Here is a 24,950-nt window from a genome sequence, read left to right as displayed (position 1 = left end):
TTAGGTTGCAGCCCAAACGGGACGCGGTGTCTCGAGGTTGGAGCTCTGAGGATTCTGGACCCGCGTCGCGCAGCACTCAGCCCTGTGTGTTAGGAGCCACAGATTTATGAACTCCAAACACACCTTTAAGGAAGTGTCCGTCGTTGTGAAGGAAGGTTACTGCCGGCCTGATCAGTATCGGAATGAAGTACTGTGTGGGAGTTTTCTTTTTTTGCTTCGTCCCCTCTCCCCTTCCAGCCTACTTTGAGAAGCACTATCTAGAAGGTATTGATTGTTGGGGTGCAGCAGTTAGTCAGAGGTTATCTCTTTAGTTTACCCCGCAGTACAGTGTCACATGTCCCTTGTGACAGATTGTTACCACCCCGGCCGCTGTAATTACACCGTTTATTCTGCCGCCCTCGTCATTCTCCCCAAACTACCCTTTATCGGTGCCATGCAGCAGCCAGCAGGAGGGCAGTGCATCCAAAGCAGTCAGCCCCCCCTGAGCAGAGCATATCCCTCACCTGCGTGTCTCCGGCTTACCAAAGGTCAGAGCTCGCCTCACCTGCTTCCCTGTGCTTCTTCGTTCACCATCGGTGTTATTCCGGGGCCGTCACATTTCTGCTGTCAGTCAGCATTCCTTCAGCCAGTGTTTGGAGATATTTGTATTTCACTGTAGCTTGTCGACTCATGGACGGTTTTGAGGGACATTCTGCTCAAAGTGTCACTCGTGTTTTCTCTTTGACGTGACAGTGGGTGAGACAGACAGTCTGCATTACTCACCAACCTTTAGGGTGAAACATTTTACACATCGAAAAATATTTTGCTTTTAGGTGGTTTTTAAACAGGGACGCAGTGGCACAGCGGGTTTGCCTGGGTCCTGCCCTCTGGTGGGTCTGGGGTTCGAGTCCCACTTGGGGTGCCTTGCGATGGACTGGGGTCCCGTCCTGGGTGTGTCCCCCTGCCCGCCAGCCTTGCGCCCTGTGTTGCTGGGTTATGCTCGGGCTCGCCGCGACCTTGCTTGGATCAAGCTGTTTTAGACAATGCGTGTGGTTTTTAAACAAATATATGGTTTGTGGGGAGACAAACAGCCCTGCTGAACACATGTATGTTTATTGTATATTGCAAACCATAAGAGGAGCTTGCTTTGTTCAGTCTGTCTATTTCTTGTGCGGTATGGCAGGAAACTATGAATATAGTTATTTTAAATGAAATAATCTGCATTTTCACTGCCTCAGTGTATTGTTTATTTGGTATTTTCTCACTTAAAGTACTAGCTATAGTTTATATTTAGAGTATTATGGCAAATTGTGCCAGAACTAAATGAAACTGATTTTGTTAAGGCATTAAAGGGTTTTTTTGGTAGTTATTCAAAAATATTTTTCATAATAATCAATAATGCATAACAATTTTTATAGCATGAGACGAATGGCTTGTAACTGGGGAGGGAAGCCAAAAGGCACTGATAAAATGGACATTTCTTACAGCCACAGCAAATTTATATAGGAAATAATTAGCATACAGTTTCTAGAGCCCCTTGTCGTGAAGTTTAATTCTTACCAATTGCACGGTATTATACTAAGCAGTGGGTAATTAGGATGTCATTTACATTTTTCATTTTATGGTGCCTCTCTGCACGGCAGCTTTTGCTCCCTCTTTGGAAGGGTTCCCGGAGCAGCGGATCTTACAAAGATGTGCTTTCACACCTTCGTTTTTAACTGCGTCTTCCCAGTCGCTTGTCAAACCATTCCACTGTGTGTGGCAGAATGCAGTGGGCCTGACTGGGCCGGAGGGGGTAGAGCCGTATGCCGATGGCTTCGCTCTTGTGCGTGTAGGTCTGGCGTACGTATGAGACCTCGCAGTCGTAGGCAGTGTGGAGAATCTGGGGAAGTTTCCGAGTTCCCCCTCGTTCTGTAGTGCCCTTGATCAAGGTACTTACACTGAACTGATCCAGTCAGAATAGCCAACTGCGTAAATGAGTAAATTAGTATAAACTTCATGATCAAACTGTGTTAGTCACCTCAGGTAAGTCGTGCAAATAATTTTTTTTATATAGCTAATGCAGTTAAGTGTATAGTTATTTGTATAGATAAATATCAGGAGTAGTACTTTCCTGGAAAGGTTTGGCAAATGAAATTGCTATTTGCCTGTTGCTTACAGTTTAAAGTTCACAGCAATTAAACAAAAAAAAAAACTGCAATAATTTAACAGCGAAGAAAATGATTGAATCCACCAGTTTATTTTGCCCTTGTTTTTAAACGTCCATCTAAGTGTCGGTGCCACCAGTGGACTCGTGCAGAGAGACTTACTCCCATTGCCGGCTCGATCGGTGGTTTCCGTTTATATTTATGACACTCCCATAAGGCGCTTTGCTGTTTACTGCGTTCTTCGTGAAGCACCATGTCTGCTCTTTAGGCGAACGTCAGAGCCACACTAATACGCTTTGGAAGTTACTGTTTCTTGTCATGGTCCAAGCTTCTTTGGGGTTTTGTCTTTGTGTATGTCTGCTTTTTGTAAGTAAATCATTTACAGCGGCGCGCGAGTTCCTCTTGCCCTGCGTTTGGGCCGAGGGGTTTAGCATGTCTAAACGAGATCCCTTGTAACAAAGTGCGTTTACTCACCGAACCGCATTAGCTCCACATCCTTGACTTTGACATTAGCCATTAGCAACCATTAGGTAACCATTAGGTATAAATTGTACCGCTTCCAAAGAGGGGCCCTTTGAAGATGATTTCAAAGTTCCGTCCAGATATGATCAAAGCGCGTTGTTTACATATGCAGAGCATTCATGCATTATACACATTCATTTAAGGAGACAAGAGGAGCATCCTGACAGTGGCGTTTGCAGCTCTGTACCTGCATCACGTTTAGAAACAAACAGGCCTTCGAGCTGGAAGGGCCCCTGCTTTGGGCGAACCCAGAAGAGCTTTTAAACAGGATAACTGAACGTTTTTCTTTGTCTTTCTTGTTTTGTTTTATTCACTTTTGCAGCTGTTGTCTTCAAAGCTCTAACCTATTGTTGAATCTCTCTGATTACACCTTCTCCGCATGCTGCCCGCACTGACCGTACATGTGCTGCCTTTCAGATCACATTTATATTTATCTTATGTCTCAAATCTACAGTATTGCAGCAGGTAGCACTGCTGCCTTTCAGCCGTTGGGCTGTGGGTTCAAATCCGTCTTTGTCTCTGTGGCGTTTGCGTGTTCTCCCCATGTTCGCGTGGCTTTCCTCCCGCGGTCCAAAGACTGTTTCTTTGCACGGTGATTCCACATTATGTGCGCTGTTTGAAATTGTAAATATGACAACAAAAGATTTTTTTGGGATGGAATATATTGTTAGTTGTTTAAATTTAATGTGCCTTTTAGCCCATTTCTGCCCACATATAGTGAATACATCACCTGTACTTTTATGATTGCAGTGCTTGAAACTTGTGATCCAGTGTGTATTATTATAGAATAAATGGTTTCATAATGCACAAAGAAATGTTTGTGTACATAACAAAACTGCAGTTACAGTTTTGCCTTTTTGTAATTTATAGGCTGAAAATGTTGTTTTTTTTTTTTTTTTTTTTTTTTTTTTTTTTTTTAAATCCTTTGTAGTCAAAGTATTCTTCTAGTGGACTTAAAGCCTTTTTTGCAGGTATGTATGCAAATATCTGATAGTTATTTAATTATTTGAGTAATCATAGAAGATATGTTTCATAGAGTAAATACGTTTTGCTAATGAAATAAAGATAGACATGAAAAGTTTTTCATTCCTCACGTTTTTCATTGTATTGATTGCTCGCCATGACAATGTATGAAACGCATAAATTATTTACCTGATGTAAATATCGCAGCTGACAAGATGGTGTCTAAGTTTCCTTGTAAATGGCTGTGAAAGCTGTTAAGTCAGGACCTTTCAGATGTGCGAACCATAATGAGGGGGGTTTTTATTTTTTTTATTATTATAGCAGAAGCAGAGCTGTTATTTCCTCTTGATGGGAACTTGGGATTTTGTTAGAAAGACACTCGCTGGTTTAGAGAACGGAGCGTTGGTGCTTCTGGACATTTCTAAGCACACAAGGTTATAATGTTGTTTTTCTGCAGCTCTCGCTTCAGGTGGGGGGCACCATTTCAAACTGAAGGAAATGTGTTTTATAAGAAAATACTATACCTTCATACAGCTGTGCTACATAATCATTGTAACATCCTGAATATTTAATGTTAATAAACTGACTGAAGAACGTTTATATGAAAAGCATTAAGCTGATTACTGATTACTTAACCTCAGCTTGTAATGCTGTCCACAGTGTTGACGGTGAGAATGCAGACGTACAGCTGGGATCCAGCAAGCGCCCAGAAAAACGAAATTAAATGATTTAGGGGAAAAATCCTCAAATGAATCGCCGTTTTGTTTTATTTTCTACCTCACAGATGGTTTCCATTAAGCAGGTTGGGAGGAATCCCTCATTTCCAAGCACCTCGTAACGCACGTGTTACCAAAACAGACGATTTCTGATCCACGCAGATGTGGCCAGGCCCTCGATCGTTTGACTGAAGTAATTAGCGATTGCACGTGCGGTTTTTAAGTGCGCCTTCCCGGTGGCCCCGGCCTTTCGTACCCACAGAAAACAGAGCGAGATGAATTATAGATGGACTTCAGGAAAATTTGCCCAGCGTGCCAAGTTCAGAGGGGAGGGATTTTGAGCTGCATGTGTTCTCTTGCCTTTCAGTGGGATGTTTCACTGCCACTTGTTTGTGCCACTGTAGGAGATGGGTCACCTGGGAAGGATTGAGCTCCGCAGCTAACTGGTGCGGCTAGAGTGTCCAGGCGCACTAAAGATGAGGGGAGAGTGCCGGGGGTACTATACCTCAGCCTACAGTTGGTACTGATTTTATAGGCAATCACTGCTTCCTTTGCCGCTGTGTAGACAAGCTAAAAAGAGCATCAGCACTTGTCCCGGGGACGTTCGCTTTTTTCTGAGAGAGATAAACACAGACATTATACGTCAAAGCTCAACTTTTCTCACACACACACACACACACACACACACACACACACATATTTTATGAACCGCTTGTCCCATATGGGGTCGCGGGGAGCTGGAGCCTAACCCGGTAACACAGGGCGTAGGGACAGAGGGGGAGGGGACACACCCAGGACGGGACGCCAGTCCGTCGCAAGGCACCCCAAGCGGGACCTGAACCCCAGACCCACCGGGGAGCAGGACAGTGGTCCAACCCACTGCGCCACCGCACCCCCCTCAACTTTTCATTTATTATCATAATGCGTGTTGAAATTTTTGTTGCATACCAGCATTTTGAAAGTTGTTCTACAAACGTCTCTGCATGCTCTCTATTTTTCTTTCCCCCCCCCCCCCTTTTTTTTTTTTTTTTTGTGTATATTTTTGCCAGTGTTTAATGCACTTAATTTCCAGTAGTTTAGACTTAGTTTATCCTTATTACTCTTTGTCTTTGTATCTGAATTTATTCTGTTCATTATGACTAGCTGGACTAATATGCTGTTGATGTTATGTGAAATATGCAGACATAAAAAAGGAGGTGTGTACCTAGAGGGTGCTTAAATGGCTATTATAGTGATTTATATATTTTGGGAGTTTGGGCCCCATCACACTATAAAACCTTTCATTTTGAGAAAGTGAAATGGGCTTATGGAATTGTATGGCACAAGGCTGCTGTTAATCAGCGCTCAGAGCATCCAGAGGATGTAGCTCCTGCTAAAGCTATTGAGTGAATGCCAGCGTCCCCATACAGACAGCTCTGTACGTCTCCTGCCAGTGTGTATGTGTGTGTGTGGAGGCAAAAAGGGAGAGCACTCATCCCAATGCCATACATGTACTGGGTCATTGTGCTGCAGATGTCACCTTTTTCTTCTTAAGGTTTCTGCAGCGTTTTTTTTCTCCACATCTAACTTAATCCTAGAGCACCGTGAGATGATGCAAAGAATAATACCTTTCATTCAGTTGGCTTCACAATGAGTTTGATACAATCTTATTACTTTGGTATACTTGTATGCTCTTAACTTGTAAGTGACTTTGAGCAAAAGAGCTAAATAATAAGTTAAATAATCTCTCACACACACACACACACTGTCTGAAACTGCTTCTCCCGAGTCGGGTTGCGGTGAGCCGGAGCCTAACCTGGCAACACAGGGCGCAAGGCTGGAGTGGGGGGAGACACACCCAGGACGGGACGCCAGTCCGTCGCAAGGCACCCCAAGCAGGATTCAAACCCCAGACCCACCAGAGAGCAGGCACAGGCCAAACCCGCTGCGCCACTGCGCCCCCTCGTAAGTTAAATAATAAAAATGCTAAATATAATTTAAAGTCTTTAAAAATATATGTAGAAAGTAAATACAGGATTCAGTTACTTCTCCACATGAAATATGAAGTAACAAGCGAGCTTGGCAAATATAAAGTACTGTTTGTGTCTCCCACAATAAATTCTGATGAACATTATTGCATCTCAGTATGCTGATACAGATTCCTCAGAAAAGAGTGATTCTTCAGTCATTGTGCCAGTTACAGACCGAGCAGCTCTTCATTTGCGAACACTTTTTTAAAATCCTGTCTTACTGATCAATGAAGGGTGCAGACTGGAACAGGAGAATGATGGATGGTCTGGGTGCTGATGACTATTGCTCATGCTGCCCCACTGTAACAGCTTGTCCTCCGCTTGCGGGCACAAGCGTGATCCCTGCTATGGACCCCCTGAGAAGGCGAGCTAATGCTAGGGGTGGGGCTGGTAATGGGGCCACTGATCACTTTATCAGCGGTTCAGTTTACAGTGATGCATTAAGCTTTCATTTCACCTTGACCAGGGAAGGGGATCCCAGTGCCCCCGTGGGATTTTGTGTGCAATATTTTTAAATCTCCAAGACAGACCTCAGTTGAGGATCTGCATATCTGAGGGAACGAAGGGCGCAAACAAGGAAGGCTTTATGCGGCACTTGCACGGTGCCGCCACACTGCTCTGTAATTGCTAACACGTGGGCTACCGCTGGTTCCCCTGCAGCCGGCCCCGCCACTTCTGGCGCCTGGACAGCTGGGAGGATGACCTGCGACGGCGGCGCCGCTTCGTACGCAATCCCTTCGGATCCTCCCACCCCGAGGCCACGCTGAAGGCGGCCAGGGAAAACGGTCAGTTCCTCCCCAGGGTCCAAGTGGCCAACCAGGTAGACAATGCTGCAGAAATAAAGCATGCACACGTAATAAAGTAAATCAAGCAGCATCTGCAACGTTACAGTACTTTGTTTCAATTCCCTAACACTGTTTTCTACGAGGCCTACGACAATTAAGACGTCACATCTTCCCTGTGTGTTATATTGTCTTAGATATTTGTTTAATTTGTTGTCCAAGTTGTTCAGTTCCTCTCTTTCTTTTTCCCCTGTGGCATTTCAGTGCTTGGAACTCTGGGTAAGTAACATGAACCATGGAGTTCAGCAGCCTAATGAGCTGTTGTGAGGTTTTTTTTTTTTTTTTTTTTCTTTTCTTTCCCTCTTCCCCCTTTCCTTTAACGGTTCGTACTACACATGTTTTGAACCGTTTAAATGTAACTTGGGGAGATGACAGCTGCTTCACTTTCAAGAAACATAGTCTGTCTGAACTAGGTTCTATATGAACACGATTGTGAATAAGTTTGTGGCATAACCTACCTTGCGCCTTACAAATTCCAAATGTAACCATAAAATGAAGGCCCCTACATTGCTCACATCTCCATCAAGGTTCTTTACCTTTGAATGAAAGTGCTTCTGGCGGACCTTCACCCCCTAGCCCACCTCATTTAAAATGGACAGTGGAGGTCACAATAAAAGAATCTGTGTACCCTCACTTACATCATCTCATCAACAGCACTCTGTATCAGAGCATTGTTCTGTGACTGGTTCACCGAAGGTACTGACTAATTTCCACATTCCTGCATGTTTATCTCGATATTCTTAAAACCAAGGGTTTAACTGAAACCTCTTGAATACATCTGTGTGACCCAACACTCTTTGGTTTTTGCACAAGCTTGCTTTTTGTTCCTGGAACAAGATCTTGTCCCGATGGCTACAAACACACTGGTAATCTTGTAGTGCGCAGTGTGTTTCCCACCAGGAGAATAACACGTTATACGGCAGTCTGGTTCATTGTGTCTCCACTTTAACCCCCTCAGTTCTACAGAGAATAAAGAGTTTGCCTCCTGAGGCTTCCTTCAGGTCTCTGACTTGCTGGAATGTTCACTTTTACAGTATTGATATTGCTGGAAATTTGTGAAGGTTACTATCAATCAAAGCTGTATGTTGTATCTCTGAAAATGAAGTTCAGTGTATTTTGAAAACCTGCAAGCTATTTGTGTTCAATGAACCCTTCCTTGATTTCAGGAAGAACCACAAACCCTCAGCTTTGTATTGTGATTCTCTTATGTGTTGTTTAGGCAGCAAAATACTTTTCAAATTCTGTATATTTATTATCTTTAGTAGTAGTAGTAGTAGTAGTATTGGTGTTATTGCTGTAAGCAACAAAGAGGTTCAAATGGAATTTTAAAGTAGCCCTTTGATTATATGGTAGCTCTTTACTACTCCTTTAATGTTTGTTCTTCACTCATTAAATAACGACGCCGTTGTTGGCAAAGGATTAATAACTCCTCATGTTAACAAAGTTGAGCATTTTGTTTCTGTTACTGACAATCAAACTATGAATCCTGCAGAAGAACCACACCATTATTTTTATTTTCTCCTGCAAGGCAAAAGTTACTGCTTAAGAAAGTATCACTTTTTGATGTTGACAACTGCTTCTTTAATCTATATTTAAAGATACAAACAAGAAAACAGCTATTGCAGTGTCTAAGTACGTACTGTTCATTCACTTAATTTTACCCAAAATAAAAATTAAAACATATTTATCTTTTGCGCGTGATGACGAGCACAGTACACAATAGTACACTGAAACGTTTGTGTTTTGTAAGCCATAAATATGGCAGAATTTTAGTGCTCAGTTAAAGTACTATACTTAAGAGTTCCGCAGTGCCACGGTCCCATCCTGTGACTACACCTCCCTCATTTTGATTAATTTTGCCATTCCTTCAGTGGTTGCTGTTTCCTGTAATTAATATGATCCAACAGTTTTAAAGAACTTCCTCATGAGGAAAAAAAAAAAACCCCACAAAAGTCTGTTGTGTCTCTTAAAGCCGTGTGTTGCCATCGTGTGTCTGTAATGTTTCCGATTTATCGTCACACGTTAACCCGCAGCGCTGCTCCTGTGTCTGTAGGTGGGAAAGTCTGACGTTGGTATTGCGAAACGTCACCTCAGCCATCAGCATAAACCAGCACAATGACAGAAATCAGCGTTGTTGCACGGAAACGGTGGCTTTGGCAGATGAGTCTGTGTCCTCTTAATGTCTACAGTACGTTTTCATGGCCCCTCTGAGCGGTTTCTGCTCTCTGCGTTTCCTGCTCAGGTGCTCTGTTGCACATCGGATGGTCCAATTAATGCTCATTTTTCCGCAGCACTTCTCTCGGAATGCATTTGACTAACACTACAAACCGTTACACCTGCCAGCGCATCTCTCTGATGTAGTCTGTCTGGAAACACTTCCCTCATTCCTCTCAGTTCACATAAGTCAGTTTTAGAGCTTAGCAAAAATCACGTGGAAGTAGTTAATATCTGACGGTGCACAGTACAGCTGGAATCTCCAATTACTGAATGCGCTTTCTCAGATGATTATAACAAAAATATGAGCAAAGTACTGAGTACAGTGATAAAAGAATGTCTGCTTTAAGGCAAGAGTGTATTACACTCTGTTCTCAAAATATTTTTTTTCTGATCTGCTCTGCTTTCTGATGTCACTTTTAGCTGTTTTGCCATTTTTAAATTGTGATGAAAGTGATGAGAGAAACAGCTTTGATTTTGTTAACTGTTTTTACTTTGCTCATATGCTGAGAGAAGCACAACACAGCGGGTACTGCATCTGTGCACTTTTAAATGGTGCAATTTTTGTTACATGAAGAACTGTGTGCTCATATGGCAATGTAATGCATGGCTAATATATGATTCTTTTTGAAAAAAGAAAAAAAAAAAAGCCCTATCTATATATAAACTTATACGATATATGCTTGGTAAAACGTGTCTTTGTACACCATTCTGGTCTCATTCTGACCCTTTCACACAAAAGCTCAGAACTGCATGGTCTTTTTTTCCCCAGTTCAGATAATTTTTGTAGGAATGTGTATTTAGGTGTGATTTTCAATATGGGTAAACTGCTGTAAAGCACTGTTTTCCACAAGATTGATTTGGTGTGCGCAATAAGTCAGGAGATAGTGGAGTAAATACCTGAAGACTAAATCCTATGTTCTGCCGATCAATCGCGGCCTCGTGGCCTTACTCCCAGCTCTGCTGCTCTTCACTACTCATTTGTTAATTGTGACAGTGTAATTACCCTGCAGCAGCACGAATAACTGAAGTCTCATACACTCACTTGAAATGAATTGAAAGCAGGGCCATGTAGTAGCTGCAATTTACATTTTCTATTTTTTATTTCAGAAATTGTAAATTCTTTCCTTATCATACTGCTTCTGTTTTTCTTTTGTTTTATTTTTTGTTTTTTTTCCTTCCCCATTCTTTTCAAAGTATGAAGTGTTTTACAGTAAGACTGAGATTTCCATTGTTTATTTTTAAGACAGTTGTGAACTAGCCATACAGAAGCTTTGTGGCACGCGCGCGCACACACACACACACACACACACACACACACACACACACACACACACACACACACACACCCTTGAGCGGTGACACATGCCCAGTTAGGCACATACAGAAACCCAAATGTAACAGACTGCCGATGCTGTATGTACGGCCCTGTCCCACACGTGCACTTGTCTGCTTATCCACATATTGGACCTTCCAGCAGTTTGTGTGACGCTGTCAGTCATTGTAGACAACTCATTCACGTTACACATTGATGTTTTATTTTAACCTTATGGCATATGGTTTTTTAAGTCTCCAGCATAGGCTAAACCAAGCGGGTTCGTAAGGATGAAAACGCATAATGCCGAGCACATGTTTGCTAGATGAGAGCCGTGTCATTAACTCCAAGGAAAGGTCAGAGGAGGGAAGTCTTCAATGAAGGGTGCAGCCCTGCTCCTCACAGCTCGCATTTCTATGCGTACCATTTCAAATGTTATTTATTAGCTTCAAATTCTCAGTTCAGTTATGGAAGACATACATGCTGACTTAGATGCATTCCTTCGGCCTAAAGCTCAAAGGAGTTGGTGAGGATTTTTTTTTTTTTTTTCCTATCAGTGATCAAATATTAATATTTGGATACACTAGGGGGGCACAAGAAAGATCTTAGTTCAAGTCTGTCACATTATTAACTGCAGTAATTTATGCATATTGATGTAAACGGAAGTTCAGGAGGGACACGTAACTAGGGTTTTTTGAAGGTTTAAAAAAAGTTGCCTTGTCGGGTTTAACTATTTAGAACCGATTTCTTGCCTGTAATAACCGTCATTATACGGGTGAACAAATCATGTTGTTGTAAATGGTTTCTTCTCCATAACTTGGTCCGTTATGTGTTAATTTCTGCGGCAACTGTCGCTGAAAATGTGAAGAAAGAAATCTTTCATCTTTAACTTAGTTTAAGGTGCGCTGAGACCTCCTGGCCGCACTGACACCGGCTTTGGACCCCCGCGAGCAGCGCTTCATCGAACAAAGGCGCGGAGAGGGGCGCCGAACATCGTCGGCTCTCTTCATACATATTTCTGCTGTTTTTCCTTTACGTTTGCGGAGCGCCTCGCACCTTCCGTCCATGCAAATAAGGTGGCGGCCTGTCGTCGTCGCGTCCGCGCGCTCGGCCGTTCGCGCCGTCGCTCGCTCTATTTATTTAAAGAATGAATTGCTCGCTATACGTTTATTTTAAGTGTTTTTGGAGTGAGCCTTCGGGGGATTGCGGCTTCTGTAAATGTTTGCAGATTAGCGTCGTTTTTTTTAAATAATCCGCTCCGTACGTGACACACACGGCGGAGCTGCGAAAGGGAGGCGAGGGCAACTTGGTTTACGCCGCCTTTACTCTGCTGGTGTCTTCAAGGCACTGAAGTAAAACTTCAAAGGGGTTTGTTTGTGGCTCTAGTTTGCCGTTTGCGTGTTGGACTGCTACAAACACCATGTAGTTGGAGTTAGACTTAACTGCCAATATATTGGACACCAAAGTGGACCCCTTCCCCAAAGCAATTTACACTACAGTATCGGACATTCAGTTTCAGTTGTTTATCTATTTATACACCGTTGTATTTTTAAAGTGTGTCTTCACAGAAAGTACTTTGGTCAAGGATACCAAAGCGCAAATGAAATGGGATTCGAACCCAAAACCCCAGTGATTACAAGGGAACAGCTGTTCGCGACCAGCGCAGATTTTACCACCACAAAGTGAAAAGAAAGCCAGCAGCTCACTTGGAAATTTTGTCTTTTGTTTGTTTATTTTTTTTTTTGGGAGGGGGTCCTTTTCATTTTTAAAAATTGTCTTTAAATATTAATAGAGACCATTATCTGTTTCCTCCGCTCTCTTTATTCCCATTTATTGTGTGTTGAAAGTGTGTGTTACGGACTTCTCGCGGACTTTCCACACTGCTGCTGCTGAGGTTCCAGGTGCCACCATGTGTGGGTTCGAGCGCCCAGAGACGAGTGTGTGTGACCCCACTGGGGCTCACTGCACGCGTGTTGGTTAGCAGAGTGAGGCAGCTGTCCGTGTTCGTGGGGTATCGCCTGTTCGCCAGGTCTTTTCCGCACTCTAATGTACATCTGCGGCGTCCTCGCCGGAGCACATCATCTAGACTAGTGTATCTTAGTTATCCTAATATCTACCAACACAATACATTATGTAACAGTCCAGCAACCCTCGTGGAAAGGAAGGAAGGAAGGAAGGAAGGAAACGTTTGGAATTAGAACAGAATTGCAATATTAACTGCAATGGGAATTTTGTTCCGACGGTCTGCGACATTCGGCCGAGATGAAGCGCCCTGAGCTTCGAGGAAAAAAGCCGATGGCGCTCGGAGGGGTTGCGGACCGCTTGTGTCAGTGCGGAAACGCGCAGGATCTGGACCCAGGAGGGATCGCGGAACCGCTTCTGCTCCATTCGATCCATTGTGCGGCTCCCCTGGACGCCGATTTCTGCGTTTTCCACAAACTCCAGACCTGTTGTTTCCTTAGCCAGTTTTTTTTTATTATTTTTATTTTATGCGTGTTTGTTTTAGAAAAGAAAAAAAAATGCAATTTAATTTCCTTCTAACAAACAAGTATATCATAAACCCAGTCTGCATCCCGGTCGCGCCCACTATAGTCTCTCCCTGTTTTGTGATCATTTAACAGTGAAAAGGAAACCTGGATAACCTGTTCAAGAGTGACTGCACGATTTATTCATCGATTGGTGTATATCAATGAGCCGTTTTATGAAAATTTTTCTTAAATTTTTAAACTCGCAAAAGTAAACCTGTCTAAAATACTTCACTGAAATAGGTAAATATCTCTAATCTAGTTATTAGTACTAACATGGTCCATCCAGTTATTACCTTTTACACTGATAGGATAATATTAAGAAGAGATGTATAAATGTAACTGTCCCACTTGTGTCTAAAATATGAAGCTGCTTGTGTCGCAGGCCCTGAGGAGGATGTCCTCAGAGGACAGCGGTCCATCAAGAAGCCAAGTGTGGGAAATGCAACTTGGGAGAGTGAACTGTTGGTGGACGGCGATGACGAGGCCCTGTCCTCCTTGGAGGACAAAGATGTGGAGAGTCCAGCAGGTAATAGGACAGGTAAGAGGAGTAACGCACAGCTTGTCTGCTGGACTAACACAGCTGCTCTCTGCAAGTGAGGGCCTGTGCATTCAGTGCGTCCTTATTTACTCTGTCTAAATTTTAGGAGCACTTTGTTTTTGTGTTCATCAGCGCTGAATAGTAAAATTACATGAGACACACTCCACTGTGCTCTGCTGCGTTCTGTGTTTTTGTTTCAAAATCATCAGGGACCCTAATAAAGGTGCCTAAAGCATTTTATTGGAAGAATGAATGTATCTGGAGCCTTTTTTGCTTTTTTTTAAAGTTTTTTTTTTTTTTTAAAAAGGGTAAATGAGCCGGGACTTTGCTGAATGTCACCGCTGCGGTGATGCAGTTTAAAGTACTCATCCATTGACATGTTCACTGTGTAGTTGCACTCACTTCTGTTGCTTATATTTGTGGTTCCTCAATAACTGGAAAATCCTTTCACCTCTTTTTCACCTATATAAAGCTCTGTAGCCCACGGCTTGGCATGGCCACTTTTACTTGTGTAAACTTAATATTAACACAGATATTGACATATTAAAATATTGCCATATTAACACATGTCTAACATTTTTTCCTTTTAAATACGTTTCTGCATGACTTTTGAATGCATTGCTAGTATTTTCCCAGGAGTGGAGGAATATTTCACCAAGGGTCCAAGCTCTTTTTCTGGATAGAAATAGCTTAATCCGTTTAAACCTACATATAGTGGTTCTATATCTATTCTATCTATCATTCTTTTGTCTAGATTCAATTGTGGTATTTATATATAAATTTAAACTTCTCTTTATTTCAGTAACTGGAGTCTTTTTTTAACCAGCGACCTCATTACCGCATATTTCAAAGAGCAGAAATGGCGGGTGAGGGGTTGTTTGATTATTAATTTTTAATGTTCATGCAGGTTGCACACGTGTTACATGTAACAGCTTTTCCAAAAGTCATTTTTAAATTCTTATAATACTGCTGAGCGGGGCTTCTGGTTCTACCCGAAGCCTTATTAAAAACCGCATTATTTTCATTATTACACTTGTGCAAGCAATGCTCCCGCGCACACAGCTAATTCAGTTTGGGGGGGGTGGGAGGGGGCTCACTGAATAAAACGAATTAATACAGTGTACCGTTTGATCCAGAGTGCGGCGCGTGCTTGGGGAAATCAAGGAGACTGTGCGTGTCGGTGCCGGGCCCATCTGCCGCTCCGGGTCCGAGGTCGAGCACAAAGACGACCCCCCCAGTTTTTTTTTCTCATTGTCACAGCGGCGCGCGCCGAGATTGATGGCTGATTAAACAGCCCGCAATCAATGCACATGACGGCTCATCTGATCGCACGCGACCTGCACATTGATTGTTGGTGTCCCAGGCCTGTTCGCCGTCATTTAAAAGAGGGATTTTTTAAACTCGACTTTCGCTTAATTTATTAAATTTTTTCATTATTAATAATAATAATAGTTATAAAAAAATTTCTTGTTGATATTAACATTAACTACTAATTTATTATGTCTATCATAAATTGACTAACAATTATTGTTATGTTATGGTATGGTTATGGTTGACTGTTACATGCCTTTTCGCCGCATAGCACTCGTGTGGAGAGCGCTAATGTCGCAGGGTCCCCGAGTATCTCGTCTTTGTGTGTGGGTGTGTGCGCGCGCCGTGACAGTGGTTCTTGGTTCTGTGCCCCTGTGACTGTGTGTGTTAGGCGCTGTGATCCTGAGCACGGACGCGCACTTGGTCGCCCCGGCAGCCACGCTTAGGGGAACGCTGTCCATCAGCGCCTCGGAGCTCTACTTCGAGGTGGACGAGGAGGACCCGGCCTTCAGGAGGACCGACCCGCAGGTGCGACAGTCACAGTGTCCAACGCCCTCCACTTCCCTCCCCTCCCCTCCCCTCCCCTCCCTTGTCCTGCCCTGCCCTCCCTTCCGTGCGTTCCGTTCCGTTCCGTTCAGTTCACACACAGCTTTTTTTTCTCTCTTCTGCTCATCTATTCCCTTTGTGAGCGGGACCCGTCACTGCTGACCAGCAGCCATCGGGCTCGGTTCCTGCAGGACCCTCTGTGTGTGTGTGTGTGTGTGTGTGTGTGTGTGTGTGTGTGTGTGTGTGTGTGTGTCGCTCGCTCCCATTTCCACGCACACGCAAACATACTTTACAGCATGCTGTTTACTGTGTTTGCTAAGTCCGTTGTGCCCATTTCTGTCTGTGCTGTTAACTTTTATTGACGGTCCAAGCATATTTTATGTGAAGAATAAATCTCCGACGCACCGACAATTAAACACCAAATAAAGTTGCTCCGGTCTGCAGACAAATACCTATCATCTCAACTGCCCGATTAACATTAAACGTTTTAAAAGTGAAAAGCTCAATTCCACTGTCGAATGTAAGACGCTTTAGGGAAACGTTGACGTTGTATTCCTGCATTTTTTTTTTATCAATTGCATATATATATATACACAAACATCCATATCTATTCATATATATATATATATATTTATTTATTTTATGGATGCAATTTCACCACCGTCGCTGGAAATACGATTTTAAAAACTTTGCTTTTATACGTTTTATATTACTTTATATGTAGGGGGGGGGAGTTTTCAGATAAAGTGTATTGTTTAATTCTATTCCCCGAATTTGGGGATACGCGACATGAAAGGGTGTTAAGAATAATGGTAATGAGACTCTATAGCTGATTATTTTTGCATCGTCATTGTCTCCTGTCAAATTTTCCTTCGAATAAATTAGTACAAAAAATCTTTAAAGTGGTAGATAATCACAATTTTCCTTAATTCCGAACACATGCTTTTTTCCCCCCTCAGAGAGAGCGTAAAATGACATAAAGTAAAAAAAAAAAAAAAGCAGGATTTGTAACGATCCAGTGTATTTTATAAAAGGTAGAATCCAATTAAATGTCACTTAGAGGCTGTTACTTCTGAGAGTTTATCGAAGGACTGCGTTTTTAATGCGTGCAGTGAGACTTACTAACACACCTATTAATGTACCTTTAAGTCCAGAAGACATTTCATACTACAAAGTTTTGATACACAGTAGCTCTTGTGTAATTTGTGTAGCTCTTGTGTTATTTCCTGCACATTAATATTAACAATGTTCAATAATCGGGTACTTCGTTTTGATCTCTTGCAGACCACACGTCTACCTTAAATAAAGGGTATATATAAGGTCCACTTTTTCTGTTTTCCTGCTGGAAGCTATTATCTCCTAACACAATAAAGCATCTCTTTGTGTGCGTCTATATGTACTCAGTGTATGCTGGCGTGTCACTATGAAATAACTTTCTCTTATACAGTTTACATTAAAAAAAAAAAATCCTAGTTATTTTATTAATCCTGATAATAAATTCACAGAATGCAGAAGCCAGATAAACTTATGTTTTGTCCATGGTTATGTTGAAAATAATTATGGGTACATATAATTGTAACACATATTTACTTAGATAACCGTAATTTTATTTCGTATTTTCCCAGCTGAGGTCATTTCAGCGAGTTACTATAATTTTATATTTAAATTATTTTTTTTTTTAAATATACAACCAAATAATTTTTATCTTGTATGACATTTTCAGATTAACTGCACTTTTTCTAGGAGAATTTTTTTTTTAAATTATTTTAACATTGTTTCAAATGAGACCTGATAACGAAAAACTACCACCTTGCATTTGGATGTGTTTTTATTACACTAAATTGTAGGGAACATAATTAAAAACTGAACATGTCACTTTGCATGGTTTTTTTCTTTACAGCAAAAATCTGTGCATATTTTTACATACCGTTCTTCAATTTGTTGAAATAGTCAAAGTAACTGAGGAATACATTATTTGAAAATGTACCTTTGTCCCAATGTCCCCTTTTCTGCATCTTCACACAAGTCCCAGAAAAGTTCTTGTATTGATCAGTGCTCTTGTACTGGTCAGAGTTGGTGTGTTGATCAATTTTCTGAATATGGTCTATAATTTGTCCAAACTTTTGGCATTGGTGAGGATTTCTCTTGCAAGTCTCCATGTTTGTTTGGCTGCAGCCTCTAGGGCTGAGTGAGGTTTGCCCTGGAACAGGTCCAAGTTGGGTAAGAAGTAGTGAGGACACCTTCTGCACTGCAAGCAGGAGATGAGCTGGAGGAGGATCCCATTCAGGCGGTCCCCCAGACACGACTCGTCCCAGTCGCTCTCCCGTGGGTGCTTCTCACACTCGTACAAGAGCAGGGTCTTCATATGGTAGTTGTCCAGGGGTTGCCCAGGCAGTTCTAGGTGGCGGTCCCTCAAGGTCTTCAAGATCGAGAGGCACTTCTTCCTGCAACCCCCCATAAGGAGCCTGTTCTCAGCCTCGCTGAACTGAAGGACCCAGGCGTCGCTCTCTGCCGAGCTCTGTTTGCCTGTTAACGAGTAGCACTCCTTGGAGAGCAAGTTGAAGCCTTCAGCTTTGACCTCTGCCACTCGGTTGGGACCAGGCCACGGAATGTGGGGCATGGGCCACTGGGCTGCGCTCCTAGGCCAGATGCCTGTGCATTTGAAAGCTGGCGTAATCTTCACCACATACCTCTCCCTGATCCTGAGCTTCACCTCGCTGGTGTCAGCCACCATCTTCACCACGTCGCGGTAGCTGCATTTGTCCACGGCTTGTGCCACCAAAGTCTGGAACCTGGATCTGATCTTCCGCGCTGAGAGGTACCCGGATGCCGTGATGAACTCAACCCAGAGGGACATGCTCCTCTTGCGACCGTCGCTGAGCTTCAGCACAGCACACCCTGGCAGAGACCCATCATCCACAAAGTTGAAAACCCCCATCTGGTTGAGGTAGAGCACCACCTCGAACTCGCTGGGGGAGATGACCTCCATGCCCTCGTAGCGCGCGTCGATCTCGCTCAAGGAGCTGATAAAGCGCGGCTCCTGCACCTCCACTTCCTTGAGGACGTCCGATACCACCTTGCACACCTCCCTGATGGTCTTGGCGATGGCCGCTTTGCGACTTTGACACCTCTCATTGTAGTACTTGTTGAGCTGGTACACAAGCTTGGCCTGCGCCGCTATCATGTTGGGGCAGATGTCCGGGGGGGGGTACACCGGTGTCTCGCAGTACGCCGACGGATCCAATGCTCACGCGTGAAGCGCTCCACGGCCACGGGAGAAAGTGCCGGTCGAGTGCGTCAATCGATCATTCGTTCCGAAGAAATCACGCATGTAGCCGATGCATAATGTACCGATGATGAATAGCGAAATGTCCGCATCTGCGGATGCACGCGAAGCACTGCGTGCGGACCTCTGCTCTGGGCGTGTCACGGGCCGCGCTGGGTCGCGTTTTTGTCGTCTTCGGATGTGTCAAAAGACGGGAAAGTGGCGGCGATCTGTCATCGCTGAGCTTTTGAGCTTGTCCTAGTGCGCAGTGCCGTGAGCTGCCCGCCGCCGCGGCCACTCAGCTGGGAGCAGCCCTGCTACTTTACTTTATGAACGGTCCCCGAGCTCGAGCGAAAAGGGGGTCGGAGGTCGGCTCCTCCAATCACAGAGGGCATATGCCGGGCGTCCAATCACAGACTGAGCTGTCAGCACTACTGTCCAATGGCAGCCTCGCTCAGCCAGCACGCCGGATGAGCCGGCGTAGAGTTTTGCTTTTTTTCCGCTCACGGTGCCCGGGGATCTCCGCGCTCTCACCCGTTTCGGAGGCAGCGGGTACCCGGTGCAGCTCCTCTGGACACCTCGCACAAAGTGCAGGAACTCTGCGGTGGCACCGTTCAAACACAGCATGTTCGCGTTGTTTCCCTTTTCTCCAGATACTTCCATTTTCCCCTGTGGAAATCTCAGTTTTAAAATGAATTTGAATTAATAGAATAATAGAATAATTGTGAAGGAACCACGCGCCCGAAACTGGCATTTATTAAGTCAGTTAATTAATTGTCAATATGTACGTATTTGTTCGACTTGATGAGGGCTACACTCTAGAACAGCTCTATATTTTTTTTTCCAGAACCCCGCACGTATACAAGCACAGCCGTTTTAATAATTTAATATATATTAAACCAATAATGCATACACTTCTGTTTTTTTTTTTTTTTTTTTTTAATATGCAGAGTGTAACTGGTGCAACTGGTTAGCTCTGTGCTCAACTGATCCAAGTTTTATTAGCGTAAACCGTAAAGCCATTTGTTTGTTTTTTGTTTTTTTCTTTATTTGTGTCGCATATTTAATTGAAGTTCTGGACTAACTGTGTATTTCGAGTTATATATATGTTGGTGTATGCAAATATATACTATATATACTGTATTTGTGTGTGTAGCTTTAACAAACTTCTTATAAAAATTAATGAAAATTAAAAGTTTCTGGGACGAATTATGTCCTCAGCTTTGTCAGATTTAAGCGAGTGATCCTTTGTGAAAAATAAGGGGGGAAAATGTTGTTCTCGCGTGTTTATAATGTACATGTTCATCTTTGTACATTGCCTATTGTAGTACACTTTATTACTGAGAAATAAGCTTTTTCTAAAGGACAGCAGTTACTCCGTATTTTACACAATTGTTATACGTCTTATTTCAAAATGCGGCACAGCACAGGTAGCGGAGTTTGCAGAAAATTGCTGAGTGAAACAGCAACCGTGTCAACACACAGCTTATTCGGTTAATAGCAACTTTTCTTATTTGTCTTCTCTTTTACACATTTTTATCATTTTTAATGTTGTTAGGCGAATTTTATTTACCTTTTTCCGAATTGCTTTTAGTAGTAATATTAATACAGAATTAGTTGACATCAACGGGCGGCGATTACAACGCAGTTTGGAAAATTTTATTTATGTATTGTGACATTTTACCGTACGTTTTATACAGACTGTCTTAATTGCTTCCCGTATTTTTGTAGGAAATGTGGCTTATTTCTCATTTACACCGCTCCGGCGGGTGTCAGAGGTGTGCGAACAGGCTCCAGTCGGGAGTCGCTAAATAAAATAGCGGAAAAGAAGCGGCACTTCGCAATTAGGACTCCTGCACCATCTCAGTTTTACACATTGTCTTTGTTACTGGGGTTACAACATATTTCCGCTACCACTGGGGTTCTCGTTTGTATGAAACATGTGGAAAACGATGAATAATAAGACGTTCAGGAACATGTGAATTGCTTTATGTTCTTAGATGTTCTTCTTGAACTGCTGCGTCGCCGCTGTGACTCCTGGGGACTCGAGTGCGGCGTCGTCCGTTTCCAATGGCAGCGGCGTGTGGGGACCCGTCCTTAGAACTTACTGCACCTATCTAGGTGTTGTCCGTGTCGCAGTGAACACACACGCACACACACACACACACACACACACACACGCGCTGTTTGATGCGCAGTTTGCCAACGGTTTGTTCGCTGTGTGACTCGCGCGCTGCATCTTAAACGCTTCCTGCTGTGTAATTTTGCGCGTCCCTGTGCTTCGCACGCCTGGTAAAAGAGAGGGGAAAAAAAAAAAATGAAAGTGAATATGCGGTGCATGGTGAAATAACATAGATAGTCCCAGACACACGAAGACCTCATTTGAATAGTTGCGCACAATAAATGCTGGTTTGCCATTGTTTTTTCTGGATGGAGTCCAGAATTAATTTTCCTGAAATGTGAGGGGGTGGGGGTGGTGGTGGTGGTGAGAAATGAAGTTTCCTTTTATAGAAGTGCACTATGGGAAAAGCGGCCCTTGCCCACTCCGTGTCATTTCCATACATTCTTGGTGCGGTGACGAGACTCAAGCTACTGCAGGGACTCTACAGCAGTGATTTCGTGCTATTTGCGCTCTCCTCTTTTTTTTTTTTTTTTTTTTTTCCTTTTCTTTGTTCTGTTTTGCGCCAAATCAAAGTGGAAAAGGGTTCCTGATGTTGCTGCTGGCAGAGGCAGCTCGTCTTCTCTGCGTCTGGAGCAGAAGGAATGCTATAGATTCATTATTTTTTTTTTACCCCGTTTCTTTACTTCACCTTAGATCTTGTGGTCAGGGACCATGAAGTAATTTTAATGCTACCAAAAAAAGAAGACATTTAAAGGAAGGGAGAATAGACAGAATTTGCCACTGTTGTGGTCTTCATATGGCAATGCGGATAATCACAAAACAATTCCTTGCAGGCATCTGTCAAATTATGGGTGTTTCTAAAAGCTGGTTTACTTTAAAGAAACATTACGGCATCCAGCATATCGGATGACCTGTTGGATAAAATTAAGGAAGCATCTTAGTGAAAATTAGTAGTGGTTGTTTTTGATCACTACAGCCTTTCATATGCATAGGCTTACAAAAAATTTAAACCGCTTCAGGTGAAAGAACAGTTGATGACATCAATAAACAACTAATGTATGAAATATTTCCATTTTAGTCAGAAAGCTTCTCCACTGCTGTGCAGCTTTAAATTGATGCTCACAGATTGGTTGCCAGTGTATTTCTGTCAATAATGCTTAGCAGTATCAAATGGAAAAGGTAAACGGAACGTGCAGAAATCTGTGTTTTCCCACAGGACCTAACAGTGCTGTGTTAACATTTGAGTGCTCCTGTGCTGAGTGGCAGAATGAGCGTTTGGCCTGATTTCACACAGCATTAATATTTTTTTCCTTGGCTGTATTTTCAAACATTCTTAAAATAAGAGAATGTGAACAATCATAGGATCTCGGATACAGTAATACATTTTCTGTAGACTATACGTTTTGTTTTTTATTTTCTATATTTGATCTGTAGTATATGTAACAAACTTAACAGACATTAATATGCAATGAGATTTTTTTCTCTGAATAAATGTGATAGTATTTGCTTTTTGTTTTTTTTTTCAGATGCATGATGAATACACTTGTACAAATAGGATGGGATACAGAAATCATGATCCCCATTGTGTAACATGCATCTGAAATGATTTTGTATTTGTGTGGTTCAGCACTGGCAGAGTCTCGTTAGGTGGCCTGGAGAGGTGCTATGTAATGGAGAAGGACATAATAATAGATTGTTTATAAGTCATACAGTAATGCACAGCAAGTGATTCAGAGGTAACCTTTGCACCGGTGAAATGTCATCTGTTAAAAGCTGGTTGCAGATGTTTAACCTTTTCTGAATGAATACCCTTTTGCTGTAAATACTGCATATCTAGGGTTTAAAAAAAGGTAAACGGTCAGAATTAAGCGTCAGGTGTGGAGCAGCTGCCGAGTTTGCGTTTCCAGCGTTGTTACTCCAGGCAGGAGTGTCATCTTTTACAACTCCTATATCATGGATCAATGTCCACTGACAATGAATCACTGCTGGGAGATGTTGCCAACATGGGAAGTTGTCTCTACTTTGACTTTTCCCTTGCTGTAACGTTTTTTTGGGCATTTCACATATTTCGCTAGCAACACAAAAAAGGTAGAACTTTTTTCAGTGGACGAGTCAGAGAGAGGAATTAATATTCCACTGTAGGTTCGTATCGGAGCTGGAAACATCATGAAAAATGGAGACTGAAGAAACAAACTCCGAAATGCGTGGGGTTGTTATGTATGAAATATATATATATATATGAAAGTAAAACTGTGGAAAAAGAGTACATTGCAATAGTCTTTGTCTTCCAAGACATCTCTTTCAGGAGTAATTTTCAGACGGATGAGAGCTGCTGTTGTGTTGTTGATGCTAAAGAACCATAGAGGAGAAAGAAAGCCTGAGACCCCAAAGTGTTCTAAGGGAATCGGTGTATAAACTATGTCAGTAAGACACCATCAGTATGTTTTCCAGTAAAGGTGTTATTTACCTATTTATTCAATTTCCATTTGTTATTTGTGTCTCGGTGGCGCAGCGGGTTTGACCGGGTCCTGCTCTCCGGTGGGTCTGGGGTTTGAGACCTGCTTGGGGTGCCTCGCGACGGACTGGCGTCCCATCCTGGGTGTGTCCCCTCCCCCTCCAGCTTTACGCGCTGTGTTGCCGGGTTAGGCTTCGGTTTGCTGTAACCTCACTCGGGACAAGCGGTTGTAGACATGATTTTGTGTGTGTCACTTTTGTGTTGATGCCGAACTCAACTTTGCTAATGTCGGTCACATGTACAACTCTGTTTATTAACTGCTGCTGTCACTGTGTGCCACTGGAGATGTGGACTGCTGATGTTGTAGTTTTCATTTTAATGTTGGGCATGAAACAGTCTCTTCAAACTGTACATGTTGATGGTGCTTAGCTATTTATTCTGAAATTTTAAAGATGCTATGAGGTTTTGTAGGTTATGAGTGATGTTCAAGTTGTGTTTAGTGTGTGACAAGAGGCTATGCATTCTGAGAGTTTGGGTCTCCACATTGAGCTGAGTGAAATCTCACACTGTTTCTGTATCCTGTGCTTCCCGGGTGTGTGAGCACAGAGTACATCACACCGGACGCTTCTTTGCAGTTCGCTGGTCCAGCACGTGTACCTAATCCTTTAATCGCTAGTCTTTGTGTGCAGTCACTTCCTCGTGGGCGAGTAGGACGGGCTCCCTGGTGCTTCAGGTACTGACCGTGTAGCCGTCTAGTCAATGCTGACGGGAACGAGCTCGTAAGGAGGGGCCCGCAGGCTGCTCCGTCAGTGCTGTTGAGGCTCTGCTGCGGGAGGAACCGGGGGTGGGCGGGGGTATGCGGGGGTATGCGGGCTTCCCCCACCCATAGCACCTGGAATAAATTAAATTTTTCCTAGCTGAGCACTGACTCATTATCAGTGCAGCTTTTGATTTCCCTTCCCATTTTATATTAGTTGACAAATGCTGTAATACTTGAAACCCCAAAATTCTTCCCCATATTAACATCTGCCCCTAAACTAGAATGTTTGGTCTTTCATGTTGTTTTTGTTTCCTTCATATGGTCGTTTACTTCATTTTCCAGTCTCCCAGTAGACGGGATGGGAACTCCACCTCACCAGCGGTGCCTGCTAGAGTTTGTGACACATTTTTCCTCATTTCCTTAAAAATACATGTTTTCTTACCAGGAAATCCAGAGAACATGTGCAGTTGATTTTAAATTATTAACGCAAACTGCCAAGAGGAGCCAGACCGAATGTTTAAGTTTCCTAAAGCAAGTGTTTGCATTGTTCTTTGAAATTTTGCAGACGCACCTTATTATTTTGCAGAATTCCAGGTGAAAGCACAGATGATGTATTCTTTGTTATTTCTTCTTATTCAACTGTGTTATAAAGAGTCTTGGCATTGAACGCCCTTCCTTATCTCTCCGTCGGCTGCACTGCTGTCAGAGCCCTGAGGAC

The 24,950-nt window shown here is 43.0% G+C and overlaps 2 protein-coding genes across 2 annotated transcripts in view; one reads left to right on the top strand and one right to left on the bottom strand.

The window, feature by feature from the left end:
- Positions 1-24,950, top strand: part of LOC108936707 (lipopolysaccharide-responsive and beige-like anchor protein) — a 141,267-nt gene that overhangs the window by 69,474 nt on the left and 46,843 nt on the right. The window contains exons 37-40 of the mRNA XM_029250163.1: positions 6,997-7,121; positions 7,383-7,397; positions 13,618-13,773; positions 15,476-15,612. Coding sequence (XP_029105996.1) covers positions 6,997-7,121; positions 7,383-7,397; positions 13,618-13,773; positions 15,476-15,612 — 433 coding nt within the window. The remainder of the gene's footprint in view (positions 1-6,996; positions 7,122-7,382; positions 7,398-13,617; positions 13,774-15,475; positions 15,613-24,950) is intronic.
- LOC108936708 (protein mab-21-like 2) lies at positions 17,519-19,234 on the bottom strand. Its single transcript, XM_018756230.2, has one exon. The coding sequence runs from the start codon at positions 18,812-18,814 to the stop codon at positions 17,735-17,737; it is 1,080 nt and encodes a 359-aa protein (XP_018611746.1). The 5' UTR covers positions 18,815-19,234; the 3' UTR covers positions 17,519-17,734.

This window comes from Scleropages formosus, chromosome 3 (genome assembly GCF_900964775.1).
Source record: "Scleropages formosus chromosome 3, fSclFor1.1, whole genome shotgun sequence".
NCBI lineage: Eukaryota > Metazoa > Chordata > Actinopteri > Osteoglossiformes > Osteoglossidae > Scleropages > Scleropages formosus.
This window is presented reverse-complemented; position numbering and strand designations above follow the sequence as displayed.